The sequence below is a fragment of the Oncorhynchus gorbuscha genome, linkage group LG03 (assembly GCF_021184085.1).
Source record: "Oncorhynchus gorbuscha isolate QuinsamMale2020 ecotype Even-year linkage group LG03, OgorEven_v1.0, whole genome shotgun sequence".
NCBI classification, from domain to species: domain Eukaryota; kingdom Metazoa; phylum Chordata; class Actinopteri; order Salmoniformes; family Salmonidae; genus Oncorhynchus; species Oncorhynchus gorbuscha.
In genome coordinates, this window is record NC_060175.1 from 74,418,656 (window position 1) to 74,440,832 (window position 22,177).

Below are 22,177 nucleotides of genomic sequence, written 5' to 3' on the forward strand. Positions count from 1 at the left end.
AGTCATGTCAAGTGTCAGCGGTACCTGTGCATCCTCATCGGCGAGAGAGAAGTAGAAGGAGACGCTCTGACTTCCCAGGTTGAAGTCGATCCAGAACTCCTCCAGTTTCTCATCAGCGGGCATCAGCAACTGGGGGCACACATCACAGTTGACTCAATCGGCCAAATTGAACATCTCTTAAGCAACTGAAAAACATTTGGTTTGCATGCATTAACTGTGTGTGTGTGTGTGTAGGGACTGACCTCATGTTTGTCCAGAAACACCTCCAGACAAGGGTAGGAGAACACTCTGGGGGCAGAAAAATAACAGGCATATGTTGTGATATAGTAGTAGAGCCGTGTGAGTTTTACAGTATGATCACTAATCAAATGTATGTCTGTGTACCTTCTCCCATCTCCCTGCATCCCATTCAAAAGGTTTAGAAACCTGCGGCAGTCCTGCAAAGACACGTTGCATTGTCCCATTAAGCATTATAGAATAAAACGTACATAACTGAGGCAAAATTCATGCAGCAACATGGGATGGTATTGGCAAACACTGGGGCCTGGATTTAAACCATCTATCAGGGAGTGGCAAATTGCTTTGTGCTGCTGTCAATTACTGCCTCAATTTGTTAGGGCATTTTTATTTTACCTTTATTTAAATAAGCAAGTCAGTTAAGAACAAATTCTTATTTTCAATGATGGCCTAGGAACAGTGGGTTAACACTGTTCAGGGACAGAACGACAGATTTTTAGCTTGTCAGCTTAGGGATTCAAACTCGCAACCTCTCGGTTACTAGTCCAACACTCTAACCACTAGGCCACCCTGCCGCCCCAGGACTCTACAAGGTGTCGAAAGCGTTCCACAGGGATGCTGGTCATGGTGACTCCAATGCTTCCCACAGTTGTGTCAAGTTGGCTGGACGTCCTTTCGGTGGTGGACCATTCTTGATACACACAGGAAACTGGCACGTGTTCTTAATGTTTTGTATACTCCGTGTATATGGTAATTTCAATCATATGGCATTGTCTTTCACTAATTTAGACTCATTCTACCTAGTAACAAGCCTGTGGTTAAACTGCCGAATCACAGCGGCACAATGCAAAGTCAATTCAAGTGCAATCGAACTTGACACAGATGTCAATTCAACCAGTTGTGTAAATTACTTAAGTAAAAATACTTTCAAGTACTACTTAAGTCATTTTTTGAGTATCTGTACTTTACTTTACTATTTATATTTTGGACAACTTTCACATTTACTTCCCTACATTCCTTATGAAAATAATGTACTTTTTACTCCATACATTTTCAGTGACACCTAAAAGTACTAGTTCTATTTTGAATACTTAGCAGGACATGAAAATGGTCCAATACACACATTATCAAGAGAACATCCTTTGTCATCCCTACTGCCTCTGATCTGGCAGAATCACTAAACACAAATGCTTAGTTTGTAAATGATGTCTGAGTGTTGGAGTGTGCCGCTGGCTATCCGTAAATTAAAAAATCAAATGGTGCCGTCGGATTTGCTTAGTATAAGGAATTTGAAATGATTTATACTTTTACTTTTGATACCTAAGTATATTTTAGCAATGAAATGTACTTTTGATACTTAAGTACATTGAAAACCAAATACGTCTAAATGTAGTATTTTATTGGGTGATCCACTTTTACTTGAGTCATATTCTATTAAGGTATCTTTACTTTTACTTAAGTATGCCAATTGCGTACTTTCCCACCATTGAATTCAACGTCTATTCCATGTTGGTTCAATGTATTTTCATTGAATTGAAACAACGTTGATTCACCCAGTGTGGCCAGGTGGGATGTTGTTTGAATCCCGGCCTGGGTTTTGCTATAACGGCCAGGCTTTACCGTCTCAAACTCAGAGTCCTGAATTTTGCTGAAGGTGCTAGCAACAAACTCCATGGAGAACCAGTCGTCAGCCAGCTCCTTCCTCTGGGCACGGGTGGTCATCCTGCACAGGGCTTCCATCAAGGCTATCTGCAGGTCATAATCTACAGAGAAGAAAGAAAAAGAGAGAGAAAAGGGGGGGTGGGTGGGTAGGTAGCGAAAGAGCGAGAAAGAACGAGAAAAGTAGGGGTGGGTGGGTAGAGAAAGAGAGCGAGAAAAAGAGAAAGTGGGCGAGAGAAAGTGTTTGTATATGTATGTGGCCTCTAATGTAAGCATCCCACTGGGCAAAAACTGGTTGAATCAATGTTGTTTCCATGTCATTTCAACAAAATAATTCAATGTGAAGATGTTAAATCAGCGTGAAAAACTGATTGGATTTGCAAAAAGTAATCAACGTAAAGGAATTTTGTATTTTTTTCACCCAACTTTTAAACTAAATGTATTTAATGGTTTTATTTTATTTAACCTTTTACTAGGCAAGTCAATTATAAACAAATTCTTATTTACAATGATGGCCTACCCTGGCAAAATCCTCCCCTAACCCGGACGACGCTGGGCCAATTGTGCGCCTCCCTATCACAGCCGGTTGTGATACAGCCAGGATCGAACCAGGGTCTGTAGTGACACCTCTAGTATCATGCCTTAGAACGCTGCGCCACTTGCGAGCCCAAAATGACATGGCCCAATGACATGGTGAAATGTTTTGCTGATTTCACATTGAATTTACATTGAATTTCTCAACATAGACTATGGTTGAAATCTAACACATGCCAGAACAGGGCACTGGAGGGGCAATTACCTCCACCCTCCACAATTCGACTGGCCAGGTTGTTCCTGTGGAATGAAGCAGACAAACCAGTCAACCAATCAACCAACAAACCAATCAATAGAATTCAGGACATGCCTCGCTCATATCAATATCATATTGAATTATTGATATAGGTACCCACCACTAGTTATTATCTACTGTGGGGTTCTGTTGATACAGGGCATTACAGATGGCCCCAGTGAGATGATAAATAGAATACACCCATCATTTGAAGTAAAGAATTGAATGTATCAGGATACAGCCCTCTGCGTCACATACATTAGATCCGAGGCCTCTTGAGACGATAAGATCTTCTTCTCCTTTTTGAGCTCCGCTGGGATCTTATCCAGAATGATGTTCAGTTTCCGAATAGCCTGTAAAAAATGACATGGACTCAAGTCAATGTACCTGAAAAGCACGTTTTAAAAGTCATTCAAAAATTATCTTGAAGTGTAAAACCATGTCACTGAGCTACACTATCCCATTCAGAGACTTGGGCAATGAGACCCAAGCTGGTTCATTTTCCTCAATAATGCAAAAAATGATATAACCCATTATAGTAGTAACTTATGCAGCTGAACCCACGTAGATTACTTTATAGGACATATTCTTTATACACTTCAGAAATGTGGCATTATTTTGGTCTCCATTGAAATAACTCGCCCTCACCTCTTTCTGGATCATTATGTGGATTCTTGGGTCTGCAGCCAGCTGGCCAATGAGATGTAGAAAGCATTCAGTGACCTGATATGTTCCTAAAAAAAGAATCAGTCATAAATGTAGTTAATTTAATGTATTGGACAAGTTATCAGTTAAACACAGACATGCTTGTGTCCTAGCATGTTTTATGTTAAGACAATAGGAGCAAAAACGTCAGGATAAGTTTTTAAAAAGTGCACACATACCCTCTAGACTTGTTTCATGAACAACCTATTGGAGGAAAAACAAAGCTGCATATAATGGTAGCTAAAGTGCAAATTTAGAAAAGAAAATTGCTAGAAAATAAATTACTTAAGTTCTTTAACTATATTATAAACAGCAATTGTCTGGTCAAGCACATTTGACTATTTCCACATTCAATGCTCACCATTACAGAGTCAAATAAGTCTTCAGCTAGGTTCAGCAAGGTCTCATTCCTCTGTGTGCATGCCTCGATCCACAACAGCCTTGCCTTCTCAAACCACTGCACCATGTGCACACAGACAGATACTCACTCAATCCACCACTCAATATAAATATATTCACATAATGTATAGCTCATACAACAAACATAAGCCTGATATAATATGGTTATAAATGTAGGGTGGCCATATACACAGTGGCCAGTTTATTAGGTACACCAACCTAGTACTGGGTCAGACCCCCTCTTTGCATCCGAAACAGCCTGAATTCTCCAGGGCGTGGAAATATTGTTCCAATTGGTATCAAGGGACCTAACGTGTGCCAGGAAAACATTCCCTACACCTCAAAACCATCACCAGCCTGTACCGTTGACACCAGGCAGGATGGGACCTTGGACTCATGCTACTTACGCCAAATCCTGACTCTGCCATCAGCATGACTCAACAGCAACCGGGATTAGTCGGACCAGGCTGTTTTTCCACTCCTCAATTGTCTAGTGTTGGTGATTGCGTGCCCAATGGAGCCGCTTCTTCTTGTTTTTAGCTGATAGGAGGTGAACCCCACTCCTGGTCTGCTGCAATAGCCCATCTGTGACAAGGACTGACGAGTTGCTGTTCTGGACAACCACTGTTGTAATGTGTTGTTGTTTGTGGCCCGCCCTTTACTTGCACGATTCTTGCCATTCTCCTTCGACCTCCAATCAACAAGCTGTTTTTCGCTCACAGTACTGCCGCTGACTGGATGTTTTTTGTTTGTTGCACTATTCTCAGTAAACCCTAGACACTGTTGTGCGTGAAAAGCCCAGGAGGCTGGCTGTTTTTTAAATACTGGAACCAGCACTGACGATCATACCACTCTCAAAATTGCTTAGGTCACTCGTTTTGCCCATTCTAATGTTAAATCGAACAGTAACTGAATGCCTCTGCCTACGTTATATAACAAGCAACTACCACGTGACTCACCGTCTATAGGAAAAAACTGTGGTATACCTAATATACTGGCAACTGGGTGTATAATAGGGTTGAAATACTTATCTTTTTGACAAGACCTTGGAGTACCATCCCAGATAAGCCTTGACCTCCAGGTAAAGCCAAGTATTTCCCAAATTTGTGCAGGATCGTGAGTCCCAAACAAGCATTCTTAACATTTCTGTGATCTAATTCCTAAACAAAGTAAGAAAATATGAACCACATAAAACACTAAACCAAAACATGGAAGAATGTGAATAGACTGTCCTTAGCTAGCTACTTGCAAATAAAGTAAATTTACTCACAAGTAACAAGTGGGATTACTCCTGGGCAAAAGCATCCAAAGACATATAGAACTTGTGAGTTGAGCAGAAGAATGTAACGTTACAGTCCATCCTTACCCTACTAACAAGTTTGTCCAATTTGGCGAGGAATTGTTTGGAACATTTCCAAGTTGTCCCCTCATCATCTTGCAAGAAGTCACCCAATGCCTGAAAATTGCTGTTCTTAAGCACCTCATCAACCAGCTTCTCCAACTGCAAGAACAGGGTTAGCAGATACATGTCATCGCTAGCTAGCAGATACCAAGTTTAAATTAATATAACTAACGTTACAATTTTCACATACTAGACATACTTTGAACCGTTTTTTTACCTGTGGGTCCTGAGGTGGCGCCATCATACATTCGCCCACTGTGAAAGATCATTAAATGAAAGTGGATCTGCTTTAGATAAGTGTAATCCTTAGCTAAAGATGGCTAGATTACAATAAGTGTCAATCTGTGTTGTCACCAGAGACGTAAAAAGCAGGTTGTCACTCAGATATAAGATAGCTAACCTTAGCTAGCGACGTTAGCCACCTAACGTTAACAGTTAACGTTACAGTCGCTAGCTAAAGTTGACAATCCAGAGCATAGTGTTAGCGTGTTCATTTCCCTGTACATTGAGCATGACAACATTACACACTTCATTTTGTAAATACACAATGGTGATCTAAAATAGTGTGACTGAATACATTTAGTTTTTGACAAAACAGATGTTATTCTATCTTGCAAACGATCAACATTGCTAGCTACCTGTCAGTTTTCCTCAGTGAAGTTGTGAGTCGAGTGATGGATGCTGGAGCGCGCGAAAATAATGGTAAACCAGCATGCGCACGGTGTGTCTGGTGCGCAGATACTGCACACAAAGTGCGTCTCCTTTCTCTCGAAGTGTACACTCGTTCACTACTTCACACAAATCTGAAAGCACTGGATTAGTGGAGGCATTGGCTAGCTAGACGGAGTTTCCAACATCACTATACCAGTCAAATCAGTTAAGTATCAAAAGTAAATGTAAATTGCAAAAATATACTTAAGTATCAAAAGGAAAAGTGTAATTCATTTTAAATTGCTTATATTAAGAAAACCAGACGGCCCAATTTTCCTGTCTTTATTTTATTTACGCATAGCCAGGGGCACACTCCAACACTCAAACATAACAAACAAAGCATTTGGGTTTAGTGTGTCTTGTCATCCCTACTGCCTCTGATCTGACAAAGGATGTTCTATTGAAAAGTGCGTGGATTGGACCATTTTCCTGTCCTGCTAAGCATTCAAAATGCAACAGGCACTTTTGGGTGTCAAGGAAAATGTATGGAGTCAAAATTACATTATTTTCTTTAGGAATGTGATGAAGTAAAAGTTGTAATACATATAAATAGTAAAGTAAAGTACAGATACCCCCAAAAAAAACACTTAAGTAGTACTTTAAGGTATTTTTACTTAAGTACTTTATACCACTGGTGAGCAGCTTGCCAGTGATAGTCTAGACATTTTAAAGTTGTTTTGGTGTTGGTAGAATTTACGGTTTTGGCGCTACAGGTGGCAGCGCAGTAGAATAATTATAAGTATGAACAGTTTCTATAGTTGTGCTTTGCTTCCCGTAAGATCGCCTAAATATTGTATGCTGATGACTCCAGGTGAGCAATCAGAGCTTTTGAGGATGACTGGGTGAGAGATGGTAAAATGGGTAGTTGAGTGAGAGGGGTCATTCCACCAATTCGGTGCATTTTGAGAAGTGTAACTTGGTCAAATAATACTTCTTGTTTCACCTCATTTTAACAGTCTGTCATAAAGAGCACATGTTCAACTTGATAAAAAACGTTTTCCCTATCAAGAGGTTAAATAAAATAATGACGATAGTAAGTGCCAAAACAAAGTAACAGGGTTGAGGATTTCATCTTAAATCAGCCATAAATCCTCTTGTGACAGGGGGATGGAAGCTTGTTGTGTGCATCAGGAAGTTGCAATTGAATGCAAGCTTCACCCCAAAAAATAAATGGTTAAAACATGTATTGCCTGTCTACCTATGGGTAACAGGGTTGACCTGTTATGCTCAACCCGTTCAGTTTTCCACCACAAAACACCAGAAAATGGATAGGCATTCATGCTTAGGCGTTAATTATCCAAACACATTGGCACAGCATCAGTGAGATTTGAACCTATAATCTTCTGTTTACTTTCCATGGAATTAGTCCACTCCGCCACCAGAACGGAATTAGCATATCCATGTTTTTTTTAAATCATCAAAGCTGTTCATTTTAGTCTATTAAAACAGACCACATTTCAAAGGAAACAAGCACTCATTAGGTGGGTGGAATTAGTGTGCACGGCCAACACACCTGAACACACTTAACAGGGGCACGCGCAATACCATCGGGGGTACGACAAATAAAAATCAAGGGCCAAAGTATTGACATGTTTTGTTGAATTGAGAGGCTAGCTTAAAGTTTTCTTTACTGACCATAATTTTCACTTGTCTGACTGCATGATGACGAGTTTCTCACACGACTGGCCTATCTGGGAGATGTTTTTTTTCCGTCTGAATGATCTGAATCTAGGATTACAGGGACTCTCCACAACTATATTAAATGTGCGGAACAAAATTGAGGCAATGAATAAGAAGTTGGAGCTCTTCTCTGTCTGCATCAACAAGCACAACACACAGGTCTTTCCATCATTGTATGATTTTTGTGTGCAAATAAATCGGACAATGTCAAATGTGATATAGCGAAGCACCTGAGTGAGTTGGGGGTGCAATTACCCAGGTACTTTCCCGAAACAGATAACACAAACAACTGGATTCGTTATCATTTTCATGCCCTGTCTCCAGTCCACTTAACGATATCTGAACAAGAGAGACTCATCGAAATTGCAACAAGCGGTTCTGTGAAAATTTTATTTAATCAGAAGCGACTGTCAGCTTTCTGGATTGGTCTGCGCTCATAGTATCCTGCCTTGGTAAATCGCACAGTTAAGACACTGATGGTCTTTGCAACCACATACCTACAGTATGTGAGAGTGGATTCTCGGCCCCCACTAGCATGAAACCTAAATGCAGGCATAGACTGTGTGGAAAATGATTTAAGACTGAGACTCTCTCCAATACAACTCAACATTGCAGAGTTATGTGCATTAACCAGTGGTGAGTTATTCACCATTTTTGATGAACAAATAAGGTTTTATATGTAAGATGGTTAAATAAAGAGCAAAATGATTTATTATTATATTATTATTTGTTCCCTGGTCCTATAACAAGCCGGGTTGTGACAAAAACTCACTTGTTCTTATGTTTAATAAATGTATTGTATAGTGTGTGTGTGGCAGGCTTACAATGATGGCAAAAAAACAACATTTGAGAGTGCGCTGACCCTGGTGCTAGAGGGGGTACGCAGCTGGCGGTTAAATGTTTGAAGGGGTACGAGACTATAACACGTTTGGGAACCACTGAGATAGAGGATAGAGAAAGTTTTGTTGATGCTGAGAACAGAATGTATACGTTTTAAAATAACATTCGTAGAACATTCTCTGAACGTTACTAAAGTTCTCTTGTGTTTTTTATGTAACTTTTTCTTAATGTTCCGTGAACAATTTAAGAACATGGCTTTAAATAGAACCATGAAAAAACCTGTAGGAAACATTATGCCAAAGTACTGAAATTTCCACAGAAGAATTCTGTTTCACAACATTCTCTGAACTATTTGAGAACATCCCCAAAGTCAAACCAGTTGGAGAACGTTCCTAGAACATTAACAAAATTGAAATGTAACTATGTTTGAACTTTTAGGAAACATTGTTAAAAGTAATGAAATACCAAGAAAATTACTTTAGCAAGTCTTTATATTCAGATGGATTCAATTCTCCATATGGTCTTTATTAACGGGCACTTAATTTAATATAACAGACTTTTAACATTCAGTATTGGTGCACAATTTCTACTTAAAATATCAAAGGGACGCAAAAGGCACTCTTTTCGTGGAACGACCCAGAGATAGTTCTATGGATAGTTGGAGAAAGCCTAATCTACAACTATAAATTGTCCTTTCCATCATATAAGGAAAAATATCAGACAGTTCCCATTCCAAAGGTCTCGTGGGTAGCTCTGCATTCACCAAACATAAGAAACAAACCTCTTTACTTTCACCAAAATAATTTGATTAGTAGGCCTACACCTCCTTCAGTTAATTTCATAATTACATGAACATTTCATTCAGTTTAATTTAGCTCATATAGACAAAAATAGTTGTTGACTACAATTTGACAGAAACATTTGTGACCTAGGCTATGGTTGTGAACAATGTCCACAACACTGTGTAATAAAACATACAAAGACCACAAACATCTAAGTCTAGGGAAATAACACCCCTTAACAAATGTTACATTAACAGATAACAGTTTTTCTTCCACTTTTATGCAAAAAACAAAGGTTCAGGCACAAATTAAAACTGAAACCATACAAAAACGGTAATGTATTTAAAGTGAGGCAATTTGGATAGAACCATAAACAGATGTAAAAAAAAATCTAAAAAACTATTTCTGATTTTCAGATTAATATATTTTTTGCAATCAGTGTGTGATTATTCACTCTTGATGAATTAAGTCTAGTTTACAATGTTTCTGAACCAGTTTAGGAATATTCCATCAATATTTACCTAATCCTGTACATGACTAGAGTGTATCAATGTCACAGTGTTCATTGTGTGTGTCTTGTGGCACAAACCCAGAAGTTAGCTCTACAGTACAAGCCACCCTCACAGCAGCTGTGAAAACATACAGCAGAATGAAGGCCTGTCTGTTAACATCCCAAAGACAGAGATCCTATGTCAGTAGTCATCTGATCCTACACCTGAATCACCTGCTTTCTCCATTGCAGGCTCCTCACTGGCCATTGCACCTTCAAATACCTTGGAAGCATTCTCTTGGAAGACTCTACGGATGTGAAACATGGACAGTCTACAGCTGCCACTTAAAAAAACTGGAGTCCTTTCAATGCCTCCAACGCATTTTCAAAGTGACCTGGCAGAACCGTGTACCACACTCAAAGATCCTGAAGAGATCCAACTGCAGGAGCATTGAGGCGACCATCATTCACCACAAACTCAGATGGCTCGGCCTTGCCATCCGGATCGATGCCAGAGGACCGACTGCTGTGGAATATCTACAACAGCTACAACTGGGCCGTCGCTAGGCAGGTGGACAGAAAAGGTGTGTAAAGAACCACTTGAAGATCCCACATAAGGCAGTGTGGGATAAACCCTGCCTCCCTTGAGACTTGCTGTGGACCGTTCTGCCTGGCGCGGCTCTGCGACCAAGGAGTGCAGTTGGCTGAGGCGAAAAGGACTGTACGTCACCTGACGAAACAACAAAGACGAAACATGACCGTGGCTGCGCCAGGCCTCAACGGGAAAGGATTTTGTGTGCTCTGTCTGTGGCAGACAGTGCGCATCCCACATCGGATTATACAGCCATCAGCGAACCCACAAGCGGTGGTGGAAGTCATCATCATAGTTTAAAACATCCAATCATGTCACACAGTTGTCTTCATAGGAGAGTGATTTATTTGAAGCCTCAGGACAGGAGGCTAGCTGTTACAGGGACAATGAGGTGACATCACCAGTATTTAGTTTCAACGTTTAACCTTGCATAAAGATACAGAGGAGCCATAATCCCAAACCCTGGGTAGAGAGGCTCAGTGAATGTTGTGTTAAATGTGTGCAGTTGGGTCAGACTGCCAGAGGAGATGCTGTAGAAGGATAGATGGCCATGCAGACAGTCCAGATACACTCTTACTCTGTTGGAACGGGAGGAGCAGACACGTACGATGGCGCTCTTATTGTTGTGCCAGGCAGTATAATTGTCATTGGAGCACTCCAGACTCCATGACTTGTCATTGAATCCCATCACACAGGAATTAGCCTCTCCATGTTTGTTTATTCCTCTATATGCCACTCCTATATAAGCTTTCCAACTCCACCCTGTCTCCCAGTAACATTGCCCAGTCAGACCCTCTCTACATAGCACCTGGGGGCAGTCCCTGAATCTCTCTGGGTGATCAGGACACAGCTGCTTCACCCACATCCGTGTCATTCTTCTGTTCCCCTCAGACAGAGAGAGCTCTCTGTATTCTGTGTTTGGGTTCAGTGTGAGCTCACATGCATCTGTTGGAAGAGAACACATTACAATGTATTACAAATCCTGTAATGTATAACTTTTCACCTCAGCAAGTTTGGATGTGTAGAATGAATGCTCCTTACCATCTATTAATGAAGACAATATTTTTTTTTTAAATTGATGAAAGGCAGTAATCGAAGAGCTCATATTATGTTGTTTTAGCAATAAATAACATGCATAAACCTGAATAAATATATATTAGTCCTATGTTTTATGAGCTGAAATAAAATATCCAAGAAATGTTCCATATGTACAAAAATCTTATTTCTCTCCAATTGTGTGCACAAATTTGTTTACATTCCTGTTAGTGAGCATTTGTCCTTTGTCAAGATAATCCATCCACCTGACAGGTGTGACATTTCAAGAAGCTGTTTAAACAGCATGATCATTACACCTTGTGCTGGGGACAATAAAAGGCCACTCTAAAATGTGCAGTTTTGTCACACAACACGCCATAGATGTCTCAAGTTGAGGGAGTGTACAATTGGCATGCTGACTGCAGGAATGTCCACCAGTGCTCTTGCCAGAGTATTGAATGTTCATTTCTCTACCATAAGCCACCTCCAACATCGTTTTAGAGAATTTGGCAGAACGTCCAACCGGCCTCACAACCACAGACCACGTGTAACCACGCCAGCCCAGGACCTCCACATCGGGCTTCTTCACCTGCGGGATTGTCTAAGATCAGCCACCCGGACAGTTGATGAAACTGAGGAGTATTTCTGTCTGTAATAAAGCCCTTATGTGACAAAGAACTCATTCTGATTTGCTGGGCCTTGCTCCCCAGTGGATGGGCCTATGCCCTCCCAGGCCCACCCATGGCTGCACCACTGCGCAGTCATGTGAAATTCATAGTTTAGGGCCTAATGAATTTATTAGAAATAGGAATTACTTCTATTCTAGCCCTTGGCAACGAAGACACTCGTTGGCGCACACAAGCAGTGTGGGTGCAATAATTGAATAACATGGAGTTCTAACATTCGGAAAGTATTCAGACCCCTTGACTTGTTCCACATTAACCTAATGAATGTTGATAACTAACTAACTGCCATGAATGCCTCTGCTGATCGTATAGCGACTGTATGCAGTAATCATTTGCCTGTATGCAGTAACCAAAATGCATACATAGTCCCGTGAAGAAATGTGCCAGCCTATGGAAATCAAATGCCCGTTCAACTGATTTATTCTGCCTCCAAAGATGTGACTATGTGGACTACAGATAACAGAGGTCTGTATGATTTGAGGTTCAAATATGTCTAAAATCCTGTTTTTACTTTGTCATTATGGGGCATTTTGTGTACAGTGATGAGGAACATGTTTTATTTAATCAATTTTAGAATAATGCTGTAATGTAACAAAATGTGGAAAAGTTCAAGGGGTCTGAATACTTCCCGAATGCGCTGTACGTTATCGTGAACACTTTTCTGGGATGTTTGATTGTTTTCATTGCTTTACTGGGAAGCTTAGCAGAAGTAGACAAGCTCATGTTATTTATGTTAGTGCAGGGTGAGCTTCACACAGTGGACTTCCTACCAGGGCACACCACCTCAGTGCTAACAGTATCACTTTGGTTCATAGGCAAATTATTACTGCATACAACAGCTATAGGATCCGTAGAGGCATTCAGGGCAGTTTGAGCGATTTACATTAGGTTACTTACATTGTGTCTTCTAACGCCACTGGGATAATGTAAATTTGCTGAAGCATTATGGAAACTCAGTGACACAATGGTAGGGATTAACTGAGCTGGGCCTGGGTCATTGATAAATCATTGTCTCAACGCAGCCTTATAATGCTGTGAAAGGATCCAGGAACCCAAATGATTTGGGTGGATCCCATCCACCTTATAAATCGAGGTTTGTTTCCAGAAGTTATCAAAAATGTTATACTGACAGAACTACAATAGTCTCGTAGCCAGTTATGGAGGGCTAAAAGTAATCTGAAACGTTCAATGCCACGATTTGGGAAGGGTATAGGGCCAGATATTATGGGGCGTTTGTTGGTGTCAAGCAGAGACCCAATCAGTTCTTTAAAATCCATCTTCAGCTGTTCTGAGCTGCCCTTCATAATGTCATTGAATCCCACATGAACTATGATGGACAACATTTCCTGATGCAGGTTTTTGCTCCTGGGACTGAGACTTTCTCACCATTGACCTGCCCAATACAACAGCCGGAGAAAGGGATGGAGAAATCTGCCCATCCCTACCCCTCACACAATTCGTTGAACCTTTCGTGGGCCCACGAGAACATTACATTTTCATTTTATGGATAGCGTTTATTTAATCTGCAACTGTTTAAAATTTTCCCCTTATTCAACAATTATAGGAATACTGATCTCAATGTCTCCAGTTTACAGTGTGGATTCCCCAGTGCATCAGAGAGCAGCTTCACTCCTGAGCCCTGTAGGTGATTGCCACTCAGGTCCAGCTGTCTCAGATGTGAGGGGTGTAACACCAGAACAGAGACCAGAGAAGAACAGCCTCCCTCTCCGACCTTACAGCCTGCAGAGTTGATCATCATTTTAGTCAACACACTACTACCCTCTGGTGGTGTAAGGGAGAAATGCTAGCTATGTTCTCCCCATCATTATGAGCTCATACCAGTACCATATGCAGTTCACCTCTGTGATCTTACCTGTTCAACTGATATTAATGTCATCACATTTACAAAATGCTCATGTCATAAATGATTTTGTATTATATGGAAAATTAACAGACATCCCAGGTTTTGGGTGATAATAGTCCCGGATTATACTCTTTCCCCAGTAAAAGGCCATGTTACACAGCCCTGGTTACAGTAAATATTTTTGCTCTACAATATGCAGACAACTGACACAACTGTTACACAATGCATCAAATACTTACATTGGCCTCTATAAACACAGGGACCATTATTACTTGTTGAACAATTACAGGAACACAGACCTCAGTGTCTCCAGTTTACAGTGTGGATTCCCCAGTCCATCAGAGAGCAGCTTCACTCCTGAGTCTTCTAGGTGATTGAAGTTCAGCTCCAGCTCTCTCAGGGCTGAGGTGGTTAACATCAGAGCAGAGGCCAGAGCAGCACAGCCTTTCTCTCTGACTTTACAGCCTGACAGGCTGCCGAGTTGCTCATGATTTTAGTGAACATACTACTACCCTCTGGTGGTGTAAGGGAGAAATGCTAGCTTTGTTCTCCCCATCATTATGAGCTCATACCAGTACCATATGCAGTTCACCTCTGTGATCTTACCTGTTCAACTGATATTAATGTCATCACATTTACAAAATGTTCATGTCATAAATTATGTTTATTCTAATTAGAAGCTTATAATCCATTTGTTTAGGGTGGTTGAACAGGCACCACAGGCTTTGGGTGATGTTTACTATATACTCAGTTACTATAAGTTCAACTATACATTGCAGGAACATTTACTAACTGACCTCAGTGTCTCCCGTTTATAGTGTGAACTCACCAATCCATCAGAGAGCAGCTTCACTCCTGAGTCTTCAAGGTCATTGCCATGCAGGTCCAGCTTTTTCAGGTGTGACAGATGTTACCTCAGAGCAGAGATCAGAGAAGCACAGCCTTCCTCTCTGACTTCACAGCCTGCAGAGAGTTGATCATGATTTTACTGAACACACTACTATTCTCTGTTGTATGCTACCCGGCCCTGGTTATTAAAGTACATGTTTTTGCACTTCAATATGCAGATAACTGATACACAATTGTTACACAATGCATAAAATACTGATATCGGGCACTTTATAAACACAGTTATACATGTTTTGACAATTACAGGAATACTGACCTAAGTGTCTCCAGTTTACAGTGTGGACTCCCCAGTGCATCAGAGAGCAGCTTCACTCCTGAGTCTTCTCGGGGTTGTTACTCAGGTCCAGCTCTCTCAGATGTGAGGGCTTTAACATCAGAGCAGAGACCAGAGAAGCATAGCTTTCCTTTCTGACTTGACAGTCTGACAGCCTGCAGAGTTTATCATAATTTCATTAAATACACTACTACCCTTTGGTGGGATAATGTTAGTTGTATAGTTCTCCCTCTTACCAACATGATGGACTGCATATGCAGTTGTATCACCCCTGTTACGTGTATGATATAAAGACATGTAACCATATGTAGTACATCTCTGTGAGCTAGACTGTCAAGTACACTTTTAACCTCACTGAGTATCATCACATTGTATTTACATGAATGATGTTCTGTCTATACAAAACAAAATATCTGCCTGGAACGTTAGAACAATGATAGACAAAGATTTTGTCCCACATCCTGAGAGGCTAATAAAAATCAGGATTCCTCCCAACAAGACTAGGCATGCCACAATAATCAGTGCCTACGCAGCTACATTACCAAGCCCTGACAAAGTGAAAGAGCAGTTCTACTCAGAGCTAGACAACATAACCCAATGAACTCCCCAGAATGACAAACTAATCATTGCTGGAGACTTCAATGCTGGGGTGGGAACCATGAATGCTAATTAGATCCTACTCCTGAGTAAATTATCAGATAATAGCCTCGTCATCACAAACACCATCTTCAGGCAAACAGACAAGTACAAAACTACATGGATGCACTGAAGATCCAAGCACCGGCACCTGATGGATAATATCATTGTGTGTCAGCGAGACAATAAGGACGTCAAGATTACAAGAGCTCCGAAATCAATGGTGGGAGGGACTAGCAGAGCTCACACAAATGTATGCAGACACACTACACCAAACAGTTATTTGAATGTTTCAAAACCATACACCGACCAGTGAAGTCTGGTACGTCACCTCTGAGATCAGCAAATGGGAAAACCTTCCTCAGAGATAAGTATTGCAGAGAGGTGGGTGGAACACTTCAGTAAACTCCTGAACAGATCATCCATTGCCAACTACTTAGCCATAAACCTGATGCCCCAAAAGGCTATACAACATCTCCTGGAGGAACCACCTACACTCGGCTAAACTGAAAAAGATATCAGAATGATGAACTTGGGGAAAGCACAAGGAAAGCACAACATTATCCCTGCCGAACTCTATAAAACAGCTGTGCCAATTTAATTTCTTAGATGAGAACCTTCCAAAAGTGCAATGGTGTTTCAGGCCTGGTCGCAATAAAAAAGACATGAGATTTACCATCAAGCAACTACAAGCAAAAATGTATTGAGCAAAACATGGACCTCTGCTGCATGTTTATAGACCTCACCAAGGCTTTCGACACTGAACAGGTAGGGGTTATGGAAGATCCTCCAAAAATGTGTCTGCCTGCAAAAACTAGTCAACATCATCCGTCTACTCCATGACGGAATGCAAGGCCAGGTCCGCTGTGGTGGTGACATTTCTTAATCCTTTCCCATCTCCAACGTACTCAACCACACTACTAAGAACCTTAACAAATGCATCTATGTCAGATACAGGGAGGGTAGTTCAATCTACGATCTGCGCAGGCTCCGAGCAAAGACAGGCTTCTCGCACGCACAAAGAAGGACCTCTAGTCATTGGCAGACTGCTTTGATGTACCTTGCAAGAGTTACGGTCTGACCATCAGCTTGAAAACAATCTGTAGTCCTCAGTAAACCATCACCCCTGTCAACCCAGTGGCCCTCAGCATCCCCCTCAGTGGATCTGAGCTCCAGAATGTCGACGGCTCACGCGACAAGAAAGAACAAACAGAATTCAGAAAGCAAGCCAGTCATTGGGAAGGCTGAGGAAGAGGACGCTCAACCGTCACACCATCACTTTCCACAAAGATGAAAATCTAAAATGCGGTAGTCATCACAACCCAGCTGTATGGCTTTGTAACTTGGACCCTGTAGTCACCACGTCAAACAGCTGGAGATATTCCATACACGATCTCTAAGATCTATTATGGGTATCCGGTGGCAAGACAAAGTCTCCAACCTGGAGGTTGGCCCACCCACTTGGGAGCCAGGCTCAGCAACATCTCTGTGTGTGCACTTAGTGAGAAATAATAATTTTGTGCACATAGAACATTTTTGGGATCTTTTATTTCAGCTCATAAAACATGGGACTAACACTTTACATGTTGCATGTATATTTTTGTTTAGTGTATATCACACGCACTGAATGACAGGCCGACCCATAAGCGTTTTAAACACAACCTCATGTTCTGCAATATGCAGCCCAGTCAACTCACAAATGTCACCTCCTCCAGATCCACCGGGAACTCCCAAACCCTCACAGCAGTCGACCACTGTTCAGAGTCTGCGCTTCAAAACTCAAACTCCTGAGCCATTCAAGAACCCACAATAAACCGAAGTTACTGCAGCAGTCGTCATCATTAAAACCGACCGACTACCAGAGAGAGAGAGAGAGATTTAGCTAATCACTACGGTCCTCATTTCCAAGCATTTAAATCTTACATTAAAGTACAGAACCTCAAATCATGTGAGATACTGTACACTCATAGAGTAACATTTGGCTCCATATTCTCTCTTTGCACTGTGTTAAAAAACCTCCAGACGAGCTTCAATGCAATACAACACTCCTTCCGTAGCCTCTTAAATGCTAGTAAAACTAAATGCATGCTCTTCAACCAATTACTGCCCGCACCCGCCCGCCCGACTAGCATCACTACCCTGGACGGTTCTGACTTAGAACATGTGGACAACTACAAATACCTAGGTGTCTGGTTAGACTGTAAACTCTCCTTCCAGACTCACATCAAGCATCTCCAATCCCAAATTAAATCTAGAATCGGCTTCCTATTTCGCAACATCTCTACTTGCACATCATCATCTGCACATCCATCACTCCAGTGTTAATGCTAAATTGTGGCAAAATAATCACTATGGCCTATTTACTGCCTTACCTCCCGAATCTTACTACACTGTACATTGTGTTATTGACTGTACGTTAGGTTTATCCCATGTGTAACTGTGTTGTTGTTTTTGTCACACTGCTTTGCTTTATCTTGGCCAGGTCGCAGTTATAAATGAGAACTTGTTCTCAACTGGCCTACCTGGTTAAATAAAGGTGAAATACATTTTTTTATTTAAAAAATATATGCATTAAGTCTGAAGGACAGAGGTATGTTTTTACGTTTTGATTCACAGTTAAGACTTTTCTTTCAATGTATTGTTTAGCTGTTATCAAATGCAAATAAACATGTGGATCTATTGAACAATTGCTAACCCTTATATTTAAAAATGACAGGAATATTGACCTCAGTTTCTCCAGTTTACAGTGTGGACTCCCTAGTCCATCAGAGAGCAGCTTTACTCCGGAGTCTTTTAGAGGATTGTAGCTCAGGACCACCTCTCTCAGGTGTGAGGAGTTTAAAGTGGATGCCAAAGCTTTACAGCATTTCTCTGTGAGGTCACAACTTTCCAACCTATTTGAAAAGTCAAATGTCATGTCACTTAAGAGAAAAGACGAATGACACTTTGTTTCATGTTATATATACACAGTGTGATCTGAAATTATTGACACCCTTGATAAAGATGAGCAAATATAAATAAAATAAATAATTTAATTTCTGAGCTATAATGCTACAAAAATTGAGAATGCAGGAGCAGAAAAGAACCCCATACCTACTGTAAAATATCATGGTAGACCTTTGATGTTATTTATGGGTCTATTTTGCTTCCATTGGTCAGGGGACCCATGTTGAGGTCAACGGCATCATGAATTTTAATCAGTACTCTGATATTTTAGCCAAAAACATTGTTGCCTCTGCTACGCTGCAAGTGGATCTTCCAGAAGGACAATAACCCCAAGCGTACATTAAAATCCACAAGGAAATGGTTCATTCGCCACAAAATCAACATTTTGAAATGGCCATCTCAGTCTCGGGACTTGAAACCCATTGAAAACCTGTGGTTTGAATTTAAGAGTGGCAGTCCATAAGAGCAGACGAAGGACATCAAGGATCTGGAAATATGCTTTATGGACGAATAGTCTAAGATCCCTTCCAATGTGTTCTCCAATCTCATAAAACATTTTAGAAAAAGGCTCAGTGCCGTTATCCTTGCATGGTGAGGTATTGAAAACAGGGCTGTCAGTAATTTTGACCCCTAGCTTTTTGAGAAAAAAAAATATTACTTGTTAAACAAAAGCTCTTTCTCTGAGCAATTGTATTAGTATACAATAATATATATAATTTCCCCATTTTGGGGGGGCATACAATATAGCTACGTATTTGAATGTTGTATTTTAGTCCTTTTTACTCATCTTTATCAAGAGTGTCAATAATTTCAGACCCCACTGTACATACATATATTTTTGTTGTTATGACTATAAATTTGAATAGCTATGTAACTGTACTTACTGAGCTGTTCTGGAGGCTTTGACCACTGGCAACAGCCTCAAAAGACCATCTGACCTGGAGCATTTTCTCAAGTCAAACACATCTAGCTCCTCTTCTGATGTAAGCAACACAAAGACCAGAGCGGACCACTGTTCAGGAGACAGATCTTCTCTGGAGACACTGCCTGAGCTCAGGTAGCTTTAGATCTCCTCCACTAGAGAATGGTCATTGAGTTCATTCAGACAGTGGAACAGATTGAGAATCTCTCTCCAGGAAGGTGCAATCTTCCACTTGATGTACTTGACTGTTTCAGCATTGGTTTGTGAGCTGATTTTCGTCTGGGTCAGAAGGTCTCATAGGAGAGTATGATTGGACTCCAGTGTGAGGCCGAGAAGAAAACGGAGGAACAGGTCCAGGTGTCCATTCTCACTCTGTAAGGCCTTCTCCACTGTGCTTACATTGAGGCAAAATGTAGGATTGTTTTTGAATGGCATAAGTACTTCAGAGGTTGATTCAGGTTGAACCATTTGATTCACACCACTGTTGTTGAATGTGAGAAACACATTTACAGCAGCCAGAAACTCCTGAATGCTCAGATGCACAAAGCAGTGCACCATCTGCTGGTGCAGCCCACTCTCTTCTTTAAAGATCTGTGTGCACACTCCAGAGTACACAGACTCCTCGCTGAGGTCAACGCCACACTCTCGCAGGTGTTCCTAATAGAAAATCAGATTTCCTTTTACCAGCTGTTGAAATGCCAGTTTTCCCAGTGACAGAATGCTCTCTTCATTCCAGTGTGGATGTGTCTCATCATTCCTATGATATTTCTCAATCATCTGTCTTTTTGACTTAGTGGTGGGTACCACGGTTTGAGGTCAAGTGCTATGGGCCAGGACATATTGTAATCAATAGGATGTGTAAATAGCCACTACTAAACCCCTGCAAACTTTCATAACAGCTAACCAAAAACCATCCTTATCATGTACAAAATTGCTTGGCCAAACCAAGTCAACTGGATATACAGCCCTTCGTTTGAAGGTACTTAGCGGTGATCTGGCTACAAATTCAGTTTTTTTGGATGTCGCAGGATAAGGATGTTGTCAGCTCCTGCAACAGGACAATGATGCACCTGTCAATTGCAACAGATCTGAAATTAAATTCCAGGATAATTATAACAGAGCAGGAGAGCTTATAAATCATCGAAAATCGTTCAAATACCAAACAGAGGTGCTTTTCCAGTACTTTCTTAGTGCCAAATTCAAGTCCAAGCACCTTGTACGTATCCTGTAGTACCAAGAACACCAGCACAGAATCAACACTTCATTAACTTAACATTCCCCATTTATTTTGAACACAACTAAAAAATTAACTACATTTCAGAAATGTATGCAACAGTGCAAATCATACACAAAATAACCATTCAGGTTGATACATGATTTAAATTAATAAATATACATGACTTATTTTACACTTTGAGATGCTACAAGCACTTTTCACAGTTATATTACATTGTCCACATATGACACTCAAGTCAGTCTGCTATGAAACGGGGGAAACTACACCAATCCCAGGTTACAACAATCTTTCTAGGATTAAAACAAACAAGGAATACTGTTTTACAAACATTTATCCCAATTCTAAAACAAAACGTACCCTGTTTTGGTTACCCTTGTTTCTCTGATTCATTTTGTGAGCCAACAGTGAAACTTCAATATGTATACTATACACAGTATGCATGTTATCTATTTAAGTTTAGAAGCTATTTTGATTATTCTTCCAAGTATAATAATCAAACTTTTGCCACATGTATATTATCAATCAAGACACAGGTTCATTCTATGAATTACACAAGTTGCCAGTAGGTAACATCTTAACAAATAGACAATGACCTGTTAATGTTTTGTATTAACCTAAAAACACAGAAAACTGCTTATACACCCCAATGTCAGGTGAATGGATTGAATGAAATAAAATAACCACATTTCTCCAGTAATTAAAACATCCCCAAAACCCTCTTCATTCAAGAGCAAGATAGATAAACATTAACAGAAGATACTGTAAACTATATCTGTAAGACGGAATTCAATAATGGTACACTGCCCATTCGATGACTAATGCCTCTAGAAAACTAAAGTTTGATATTGCTCCTATAGCCTACAGTTGTTTATTTGTCTATGAATTTGAGAGGGGTTACAATTCACCAGCCCCATTTCTCAGCTGTATACCAAGACAAGTGGCGGGCTGCAGTGTTGCTGTAAAACAAATCCCAGAATGTAGCTTTAATATGGGCCATTTCAATATTTTCCATGAACATACGCACCTCGCACATTTTTTTTATGACCCCAACAGCAGCAAGTTATCGATGGGAAAGTGTGTATGCAAAGAAGGTTCCCATTATAACATACTTTTACTCGTCTCTTAAACTATGTGAAAGCAAGCAAAACATATGAAGAACACCCGAAAAGCACTTTTATTTGCCTTTGTTGTTTTAATATTGATAGGAGTAAAGGACGAAAAAAACAAATCGTTGTGCTTTTTAATTTGGGATGAAATTGTGTAATAAAATAATTTAAAACATTTTTTTCCCTTTCCAAATCTCAAGTGCTTAAATCTTCACTTGCACCCAATTACCAACTGA

The 22,177-nt window shown here is 40.6% G+C and overlaps 1 protein-coding gene across 3 annotated transcripts in view; it reads right to left on the reverse strand.

The window, feature by feature from the left end:
- The window catches only part of LOC124031891, a 54,901-nt gene extending 49,417 nt beyond the window's left edge, over positions 1-5,484 (reverse strand). For all 3 annotated transcript variants that reach the window (XM_046343684.1, XM_046343685.1, XM_046343683.1), the window contains exons 1-12: positions 5,449-5,484; positions 5,196-5,330; positions 4,861-4,989; positions 3,792-3,896; positions 3,610-3,634; positions 3,374-3,459; positions 2,984-3,078; positions 2,696-2,730; positions 1,858-2,000; positions 385-437; positions 243-288; positions 25-129 (exon numbers count right to left, since the gene is read on the reverse strand). In XM_046343684.1, the coding sequence (XP_046199640.1) occupies positions 25-129; positions 243-288; positions 385-437; positions 1,858-2,000; positions 2,696-2,730; positions 2,984-3,078; positions 3,374-3,459; positions 3,610-3,634; positions 3,792-3,896; positions 4,861-4,989; positions 5,196-5,330; positions 5,449-5,475 (984 nt within the window). In that variant the 5' untranslated portion in view covers positions 5,476-5,484. The remainder of the gene's footprint in view (positions 1-24; positions 130-242; positions 289-384; positions 438-1,857; positions 2,001-2,695; positions 2,731-2,983; positions 3,079-3,373; positions 3,460-3,609; positions 3,635-3,791; positions 3,897-4,860; positions 4,990-5,195; positions 5,331-5,448) is intronic.
- Between the last annotated feature and the right edge of the window lie 16,693 nt (positions 5,485-22,177).